At 47.7% G+C, this 10305-nt stretch overlaps 1 protein-coding gene across 3 annotated transcripts in view; it reads left to right on the top strand.

The window, feature by feature from the left end:
* Positions 1-10305, top strand: part of Dapk1 (death associated protein kinase 1) — a 159900-nt gene that overhangs the window by 138426 nt on the left and 11169 nt on the right. For all 3 annotated transcript variants that reach the window (XM_028772013.1, XM_028772011.1, XM_028772014.1), the window contains exons 20-24: positions 3690-3912; positions 4795-4983; positions 6747-6944; positions 7841-7979; positions 9501-9621. In XM_028772013.1, coding sequence (XP_028627846.1) covers positions 3690-3912; positions 4795-4983; positions 6747-6944; positions 7841-7979; positions 9501-9621 — 870 coding nt within the window. The remainder of the gene's footprint in view (positions 1-3689; positions 3913-4794; positions 4984-6746; positions 6945-7840; positions 7980-9500; positions 9622-10305) is intronic.

The raw sequence follows: 10305 nt of genomic DNA on the forward strand, positions 1-10305 counted from the left end.
CACAACAGTAGAAAAAATAGTTACTAAATAGCAACAAAGATAACTTTTATGGTGGGGCGGGACCACAGCATGAGGAACTGTAGTAAAAGGCCATAGCATTAGGAAGGCTAAGAACCACCAAGCCCTCCCAGCCAGGGTAACCATCTCTTGGTGGACAGAAACGGAAATGTGAAAGAGACCTGGGGACAGGCAGGAGGCAGGTGACATAGGGTTCTGATGTCCCTGGGTTCCCCACTTGAGAAGTGAGAACATATGTTTGCTTGTGTGATGGCCCAGAGTCTTGGTCCTCATAAGAGCCAAGGTGTAAATTAAGCAAAATGCTGTTTTCTTTGATAAGACAGGATGTCTTGAGTCAATTATTAGTGGAGCAGTAGCTTGTTGGCATGAGGTTCAGAGATGACCACAGTCTTCTCCACTTAAGGCTCACTGGCCAAGAACAGCACTTCTAAGAAAAAGTTTTAGACCAACGTTAGCTCTTGAGACGCAGGTGAGCGTGCTCCATTGCTCCCAGCAGTGAATGGATTTGTCTCTGAAACAAACCAAAATCGGCATCCCAATCCCACAGAGATATAAGGAGAGCCTTTTTTTTTCCATTTTGCACACTTTCCTAGTGATGGTTTATAAGTCTTACTGAAGTTAAGAAGCCCCCACAGCTACATTGTGTTTGAGACAGGGTCCCAGTAGGGCCATGTCTTCCCAGTGAGACAGGCTATGGATGGCTGTGTGATCCTCTGTCTGATCTTCTGGCACACAGCCTGAGATTCTGCTTCTGTCTGCATGTATTTATTTATTTCTTCCCTCTGTTTGCCTCCCTTCACACTGCAGGATGTGTAGAGGATACAGTAGTAGTAGCTCTGCTCCATCTCCATGGGTCTCAGTTTCCTTATCTGAAAAGGGGAGGATCAGGCAGCCTTTGCGGCTGTCACCTGAGAGTCACGGCATGCCTTCTGTAATGGCATCCAGCTGATCTGAAGTGAGTTCTTTACCCAAGAACAGCATGCAGATAGATACAGTCTCAGTAGACTCACCGACGTGAAGGTGACAGACTTGGACCAGAAATGTGTGCAGTAAAATATGATGTGTCTCGGTGGACACGCTGGGACATGAGGCGCAATGCTAGTGATCTAGGGAGAGCCTGCCACATCCTTGGAGTGTCTGCGAACGTTTTAACAGTGGTGCCAATTGGATGGTTGGCATGACAACTCAAACAGTGTAGTTTCAGGGCTACAAGGGACCCAAGAGTCTCAATGAATAAAGGCAAAATAAAACTTTAAATAGGTCCAGGAAGATGACTTAAGAAATGAAGGTGTCTGCCATCAAGCCTGAGGATCAAGCCTATGTGGGGGAAAGAGAGAACTGCCCCTCACAAGCTGTCCCTTGACTTCTTTCTGCATATGTGCCATAGCTCGAGCGTGCGCGCGCACACACACACACACACACACACCACGGTAAGTACATACAAGCAATAAACTATTTAAATACTGTGTGAGCCAGCCATCAACCTATAAGATACTTGTAATCTTGGAAAACTCTGCAGTCCACTCCCCTGCCTCAGGTTATGTGCTAAAAATGTAGCTAAGTCTTAAGCGGAGATGACTCTAAGCAAGATTTCTTTCCTGTGTAAACCCTGATCAAGTGCCCAGAAGTCTCATGGAACCCAGAATATTCTTCACTGTAAGAGGTATACAGACACACCTTCCATCCAGTGCCCAAAACATCCTCATTTTGTGGGATCAGAAATATATCTATCTCTCCATAGTGTCCACCAGGGGGCAGTGCCACCAGTGCTGAGAAAGGGCTGGTTCTAACCTTTTGGGGTTATATGCCCTTGTAAACCACATTGTAATTCACAGGAAAAGCAATGGTGACTCAGTGGAAAAAGATCAGCAGGGAATGAGCATCTCAGGACTTAGAACCAAGCCAGGTGTTCGTCTTACTGAGACACCCTGTCATGGGTCCTCTGAGAGACACCAGCTCTGTTTGTTAATCATAATCCTTGTGCCAGGGCTGAGACACCAACTTTGCCTTCCACTGGGCTCCTGAATTTGGCTAGAGCTCAGTCTGTTGCGGTCATGATGGAGATCCACACATGGGTCAAGCCTGCTGTAAAGGAAGCTTGCAGGAAGAGGTGAAAGGAAGGATAAATTTTGTGAGGTGCCTGGATGTTAGGGTTAGGGAAACTCCTGCAGCCTAGTGAAGGAGGAAATGTGTTATATCTACGTGTAACAGTTTCAAACAGGTTCTCATTAGAGAAAGAACGTGTGATGATAAAAAATAAGGTGGGTTTGGAGGACAGGATAAGAGAGACCTCATGGTGTGAAGGATGCCAGCACACAGACTTGAGGTGATGGTTTGTATATGCTTGGGCCAGGGAGTGACACTATTATTAGGAGGTTTGACCCTGTTGGAGTAGGTGTGTCACTGTTGGCCTGGGCTTAAGACCCTTATCCTAGCTGCCTGGAAGTCAGTAGTCCACTAAGTTCAGATTAAGACGTAGAACTCTCAGGTCTGCCTGTACTATGCTCCTGCCTTGATGATAATAGACTGAACCTCTGAACCTGTAAGCCAGCCCACATTAAGTGTTGTCCTTATAAGAACTGCCTTGGTCATGGTGTCTGTTCGCAGCAGTGAAACCCTAACTAACCATGTGAGGTGAACTCTCTGAACATGCTGTGCCTCTTGATAAAGACATCCCACACAGGGCACATACGTTATGCCCCAGGCCAGTCTGTCCACATGACTGTATCTCTTCCAGATTCTAGATCTGACGGTCTAAATTTCCGAGTTCTCAGCACTGAGCTTCCTACTTGGAGGCCGATGTGTTTATGGACAGATGAATGGCTGAGTGAATCTAAGGATTGACTTGTTCTAGAGAGACTTATGCTTCTCCCCACAGATCCAAGAAAGAATAGAGCAAGAACACTCTGCTGTCCTTCAGCCCTCCTACAGCACACATTGACTTGTGATGCCGGCTCTCTCATCTCATAAAACAGTAGACTCTGCCCCCTTGTGGTGGAGCCATAAAGAAACTAGATCTTTCAAGCATACCGGAATGAGCCCTACTCTCTTGTGATAGGAACCAGAATATTCATACAAATAGAGACAGGCCCTGCATGTACCATGGTAGTGGCCCTCAAGGAGCTACCTTACAGCCCAGAGATAGGCAGACTCTACCCTCTTACAACATGAGTGTCCCACCAGTGTCACACCCTCTCCACTCAGAGGAACAGGCCCCTAGTTGGTCTGATGAGGCTCATCTTATTTCATGACTATGTTAATGCTTCATAGATTTTTTCCACCCAATTTGTTAGGATCCAGATGCCACAGAAACAGGCAAACCCAGAGACAGAGGGCAGAGGTTGCCAGGGGCTGACCAGATGGCAAGGATAGTGACTGCTAATGGGCTGAGACTCCTCGGGGTGACAAAGGGGCTCTGCAGTGAGAGAACAGAAATGGATAACAGCATGGGATAGACTAGAGTCGCTAAAACCCACACTTCCGAACGTGACTGCACAGCCATGTTCTCCTGAGTTTAAAGACATTTCTGTGGAAACAGCAAAGTAATGTATCCCCAACTAGAGTAGGGAGTACAGACCCAGGACCAGAAAACATGAGCCTCATGAGGTGCAGCCTGCTCAGAGCTTCATTTATCCCACGACTGATAACATAGCCTCTCATTCTTCTGTCAGGACACACACAGAGGACTCTTCATCCAGCAACTCCGACCCACACAGAATCTCCAGCCCAGAATCAAGCTCAAACTGTTTGGCCACTCAGGATCAGGGAAATCCACCCTGGTGGAATCTCTCAAGTGTGGGCTGTTAAGGAGTTTCTTCAGAAGGCGCCGGCCCAGACTGTCCTCTACCAACTCCACCCGCTTCCCACCGTCACCCTTGGCTGCTAAGCCAACAGGTAGGCGCTCCAGGTGGTGGCCATAAGTCCCGAAGTTGTTGGGTTCTGCATTCTTCCGGGGGAGAGATGCTCAGAGCAAAGGCCTCAGCCAAGATGTAGCACTCACATCCTCACTCACCACTGGAGGAACGCACAGGTCTCCTGATATGAGACATACTCGGGTAACAGAATGCTGGGGACTTGGGAACCTCCCACACACTTGTCACTGGCTGTCACATGTCTTATTCTGCTTTGTAGCTCCCTAAGGGGGCTCTGGATGTTACCTTGTGTCTGTACAGGATAGAAGGAAGCCTCCAGTTTCTTGGGAGGAACTCTTGACAGCCTACCTAAGAAATTGTCAATGACTCTCAGACCAAAAGAGGTTCTTCCTCCAAGTCTGCCACCTGCTACCACTAGAGGGCAGTAGTCCACAATTTTTTTCCCTGTCGTTTCATAAGCTTTTATCCTGCTATCAGCAAGCCTGGCTTGGCCTTTATCTATGCCGTGAAGATTATCACTGAGGTGTAGGAAGGAAAGGCCACCTGCCAAATATTGCCCACCCTCCTCTGCTCACTTGAGCCTATAGCCCACTAGTCATCCCACTCTCCCGGGTGGTTGTCCTGGACATAGTTGCTGGGCATGAGACATTCCTAGGAATCCCTGAGGCTCTTGAAAAGCTTGAGATCTATAGATACATTGTAATGCTCTTGCGAGGCTTGGAGTCTATGGAAAGATACATTGAAGCGTGCATGTATCTAATCCACAGACCCCCACAGTCCGACCTTTCCGTGGGCTCATCTCTGACCCTTTCACTCCATCGCCCCTTACCATCCACCCTTCTCCTCTTGCTGCATGCGTTGGGATTCCCACACCATGTGTGAGTTTTAACCCTTTGGCCTGCAGTCTCAGTGAGCATTAACAACCTGTACCCTGGCTGTGAGAACGTGAGCGTGAGGAGCCGCAGCATGATGTTCGAGCCGGGGCTCACCAAAGGGATGCTGGAGGTGTTCGTGGCTCCGTCTCACCACCTCCACTGCTCCGCTGATGACCAGTCCACCAAAGCTATCGACATCCAGAATGCTTATTTGAACGGTATGCCCCACCTACCCCAAGGGAAGGAACTTGGTTTTTCCTTTCGCAGGACTCCAAGTCATTACCCAAAGGGAGCTTTTACTGAGTGCTATCTGCAGACTAGTAATGGGCTAACAAAACACCTAGCATTCAGTGGGTGCTTAATAAATGACTGATTGGTTGGTTAGTACCTTTTGAAGTGTAGAGCCAAGTGCCAGTTTAGTGGGTTTCTGACGATGCACACAGCCCCTCACAGTTTGATAAGGCAAGTTTGAAAAGGTGATGTTTAAGAACATTGGCCATCATATCGAATGCTGTGACGTCACGGGGATTTCCCTGCATTTCTTCTTGTGATCTGTTTGCTTATGAGACAATGGCTGAGAAAGAACCAGAGAGCAGGAAAGTGGCCAGCCTCTGTCTTTATAATAGTCAACTCTCAAGGGCACTAAAGTAACAGACCAGTGTTAACTTCTTCATGAAGGCCTTGCTGCTGAGCTTCTCCCAGCATGCCTTACTTCTCCTTCCTATCACTGGAGCCTACAGCTAACAAATCCTCAGGAGAGGCCACCCATGCCTCAGCAAGAACACGGTATGATGGGCATGCTGAGAGGGCACGAGGAGGGATGTGTCCGAGCCTGCCGTCATGGGAGGCTCTCAGAAGATAGCAGGATCGCATTATATCCAGATGCGTCCAACCCTTTAATACTGTGACATGACATCATTATCTAAAGGTGTGTCCTATCTACACTGGAATGTAGCCCATGGGCCACAAGTTAGATTTACCAGTAAAGCCCTATGATTATCCTGTACCTACTGAAAAGCATCTCACACCTGAAGCTGTGATTATGTAACAGCGGGAATCACCTCAGAGCTCTGTAAGAACACAGACTGCAGGGTCCTCGACAGCTTCCTCAGAGAGAACAATGCTGCTTGGTTAGGGGACCGACTTAGAGAGCCTCTGTCCGATGACCAGGATTAAAGTCTGTGTCTACTTCCTTCATTTCAAGCTGTGTGTCCCCCCTGCTTCCCACAACAGAACTGGACAGGCAACGTGAAGAAAGGAGGGGCATAGATTTCGGCCTTACCCTCAAAATCACCATCATCAAGCAGGCCTCCAGGGCTGAAAGTTCTAGTTCTGTTTCCAGAACTTTCCACACTAGGCTTAGCTGCCAAATAGAGGATGTGTGTATCTAAAACCATGTGATTCTGGTCCATGTCATTTTCCTATGGAATCTGACAGAACTGATCTCTTCTTCCCCTGACTGACTGGATCTCTATCTCTTTATATAATAGTATGAAAGCAAGAAAAAAAAATCAAAGTTTATTTGTATACACAAACACTTCCACATCTGCACTGGGCTCCGTACACCTATAACACAGAAATACATCTGCAGGGGATTCAGAGTAGGTATGCTGCAGATATACCCAAAGCTATCCTAATGAAAGCTGTTAGGAGGAAGTCATTTAGACATAGGAGGGAGAGAGACAAGGATGTGTGCATGTGTGGTAGAGGTTGGGGAGCACTGGATATGGGGGTCACCAGATGTGGGGAGAACTGGATATGGGGAGCACCAGATATGGGGAGCACCAGGTATGAGGAGCACCAGGTATGGGGAGTTCCAGATGTGGGGAGCACCAGATGTGGGGAGCATTATGCTTAAGTTGCTGGGTACTTACACAGACACATGTGTTGTAGAGGTCAATATCTCTGGGCAGAGTCCCTAGAGTGCTAAGAGCCGTTATATGGGTGTTTCCTGATTGCAGCATTTGTTTTCTTTTTGCAGGGGTTGGTGATTTCAGTGTATGGGAGTTCTCTGGAAACCCTGTGTACTTCTGTTGCTATGACTACTTCGCTGCCAATGATCCCACGTCCATCCACATCATCGTTTTCAGTCTCGAAGAACCCTATGAGATCCAGCTGAACCAAGTGATCTTCTGGCTTAGTTTCTTGAAGTCTCTGGTCCCAGTTGAAGAACCCATAGGTGAGTGAGGTCCTTCTTTTCCCCTACGATGGTTCTACTGGGGTCTGCATGGTGGCTACACTCAGACCCTACAGATTGACACTCCCAGCTGTGGCTTCCTCCCAGTCCCGAGCCATCCTTGATAGCCACTTCTCTCCCCTGATGCACTTCATCCCTAAGGGCACCATTGCTGACTGCACAGTGGAGTCTTCCATCCATGGCTCCTGCTTCCTTCTGGAAAGTTCAGGGACATTCATCAGCAGAAGGGCTATCCTTCAGTCTGCAGCTCCATGCAGCCTTGGTGAAAAGGAGCAGGTGGCCCAGCCTCAGCACACTGGCTAGAGGAGACGGTGACGGAATGGACTTTGTGTCTAGCGAGATTTATTGCAAGTGTACTCATTGTCCTGGTGCAGGGTGATGTTCAGTAGCCAGCTTCTGTCTCCAGAGAGCACAGGCTCGTAACATCAGCTGGCTGACTTCCCAGAGGATATCATTTTGCCTCTTGTTTCTCCCTTGTCACATCTCTTTTAAAACAGTTCTCTGAGGAATGGCCCTGCCTGTGTGAGTTGGAGACAGCTTCTCTCTGGGCTGTGTCAGGTGTATGGCTACATTCACAAGGGTTCCTCCCTGCCTCAGCTTCCCCCTACAACTGGGAAAGCTGACCTTGGTTGCAGTTTTCCCACCCGCATGCCAAAGCTTATTTAAAGACGTCCCCAAGAGCTGCTTTCTGTGCTGCAGTCTGCTCTGGGATCTGCTGAGGTGTCTAGTGGAAGATCAGGACCAGGGGTCGCACTCCATAATGCAGCCCTTGAGTCCGCGCGTAGGTGGCACATCACCTGTACAGGTGGTGTAGGCTTGAGGCCAGCACAGTAGTCAGAGAGGAGATGAGACTCTCACAAGGTAACTTTCTCCTTCAGCATTTGGAGGCAAGCTGAAGAACCCTCTCCGAGTTGTCCTGGTGGCCACACATGCTGACATCATGAACATCCCTCGGCCTGCTGGGGGCGAGTTTGGATATGATAAGGATGCGTCCTTGCTGAAGGAGATCAGGAACAGGTGAGGGGGGCCTGCTGGTGGGAGCAGGTGAGGACTGCCTCCTGGTGGGAGCAGGTGAGCATCTGGACTGGGGGACGGGTCAGGTGAGACGATGGGCTGAGGGTGCATAGCCATGCTGGGTGGGCTAGCGTGTGGTGGCTGAAGGGACTTTCATCACTGATTGATCCTTGGTTGAATTTTTCATTTCCATCAAAACAATGAGTACACTTGCAACAAATCTCTCTGGACGCAGGGAGACTGTGGTAAAAGGCCACAGCCCTCTCTCCTCTGCTCACCCAGCACCCCACACAGACGTCTGCTCTCACCAGTATCATTTCCCAGCATGCAAGTTGTAGACACTTGCCGGGTTAGGATGGGATGGACAGAAAGAATAGAAAAGGTCAGGGTGCGTTTCCTGTCAGCGTGTTCATACAAGTCCTTTGTTTCTCTTATAAAGGAGTATAGAGATATAACTTTTAAAACTTCGAATCTGTTAGTAATGTTCGGTGCTGTAACAATAGGCCTGAAGTTGGGTAGGTTACAGCAAAAAAGATGCATTTAGCTTAGGAGGCAAGAACTGTAAACTCAGTTTCATCAGTCCTCGTTGATATCCCTTAGATCACATCACTTCCTGGTGTGTGGCATCATGGTGGAGCTCATATAAGGATAGGAAATCAGAGAGGTTCAGGGACTAGGTTCTCTTGAGACTTCACAGGTCCCACGGAAGCTACTTTGTTAATACGTATCACCACACTGGGGACAGAACCTCTATAACTCAGGCACCCCTGGGGGACAGACTGTATCCAAACTGTAGCAGGCTTCAAAGCTCCATCAACAAGTTTGAACTTGGGGGCTGGAGAGATGGCTCAGCCGTAAAGAGCCCTTGCTACTCTTCAAGAGGACCTGAATTTGGTTACCAGCAACCACACATGCAGCTAGCTGTCTGTAACTCCAGTTCTAGGGGATCTAATGCCCACTTGTGGCCTCCCTGGACTTCCGAACAAAAGTGGTCTACACACAGAGATGCATACACGTGAATAAAATAATAGTGAGTTTTTGAAACACAAAGTTGAACTTGCAGGTTCCTGTAACATGCTAGCACTCAGGAGTTGAATGATCAATGATAGATACAGTCTGTTTTCTTCTGCCTTGTATAGAGGTCTTATGTGAATACTTTTAGATCAGAAGTGTAACTTTCTTATTCTGCTTGTATTCTTAGCCCTATATCTTCAATAGCGTTTCCTCCCTTGGAAAGCAAACACATAAGACTCTGCATCAGGAGGCTCTGACATCTTTCTACATTCTCTTCCTCTACTTGTGCTGAAACCTCAGACTCCCGATTGTGTGATTGAGGGAGTACACTGACTTAACAGAGGGACCAACAGGATTCACCCAACAGCAGAGACAGAGAGGCTCCTTCAGGGTCACCATGACCCTTCCTCCTTTCCTCCCAGCAGCCACTAGGGTCAGGAGGAGCATGGCCCATGCATGGAAAGACCTAAAGTTGACTGAGAGCTGATGTTGCTACTATTCTTATTGTAGGTTCGGGAATGACCTTCATGTCTCAAATAAGCTGTTTGTGCTGGATGCGGGAGCATCTGGGTCTAAGGACATTAAAGTTCTTCGGAATCACCTGCAAGAAATACGGAGTCAGATTGTCTCGGTGAGTACACATGGAGGGGCTGGGACCCCACCGTTGGGATGCCAGCACCAGTCAGTGTGCTGACCTCACTCTACTGTCCCCCAGTTTGGTTTAGTTGTCAGGGGGACAGAAGAAGCCAGGACTAAGGTCCGTTTCTGGACCTTACTTGTTACTCTGGAGGAGGTAGGAAGAGAGAGAGAAATAGATATGGTAGGAGATGGAGGGCTGTTATGGACAATAGTGGACCACCTCAGAGTGCATCAAATTCAGCCTTTTAAATATAAAGAATAGTGTGTTTCCTGGCTTCTTTAAATATAAAATTTCTTTTTATAAAACACAACACCAAATCTAATCAGCTTTATTTTAGTATGTGTAACAAATTCAGAAAAGTAGTCACTAATGAAATTTACTGAAGGATGTGTATTGATAGGTGAAGACACACAGCAGGAGACTGTTCTTTTTGACACACTAGATGAGACTATCCTCATTGACCCACAGGAAGAGACTGTACTCATTGATACATTGAGTGAGACTGTTTTTACTGACACATTGGATGAGACTGTTCTCATCAATACATCGAATGAGAGTGTTCTCACTGATATATCGAATGAGAGTGTTCTCACTGATACATTGAATGGGACTGTTCTCATTGACACATTGAGTGAGAGTGTTCTCATTGATACATTGAGTGAGAGTGTTCTCATT

Source organism: Grammomys surdaster, unplaced genomic scaffold (genome assembly GCF_004785775.1).
Source record: "Grammomys surdaster isolate TR1022 unplaced genomic scaffold, NIH_TR_1.0 211, whole genome shotgun sequence".
NCBI classification, from domain to species: domain Eukaryota; kingdom Metazoa; phylum Chordata; class Mammalia; order Rodentia; family Muridae; genus Grammomys; species Grammomys surdaster.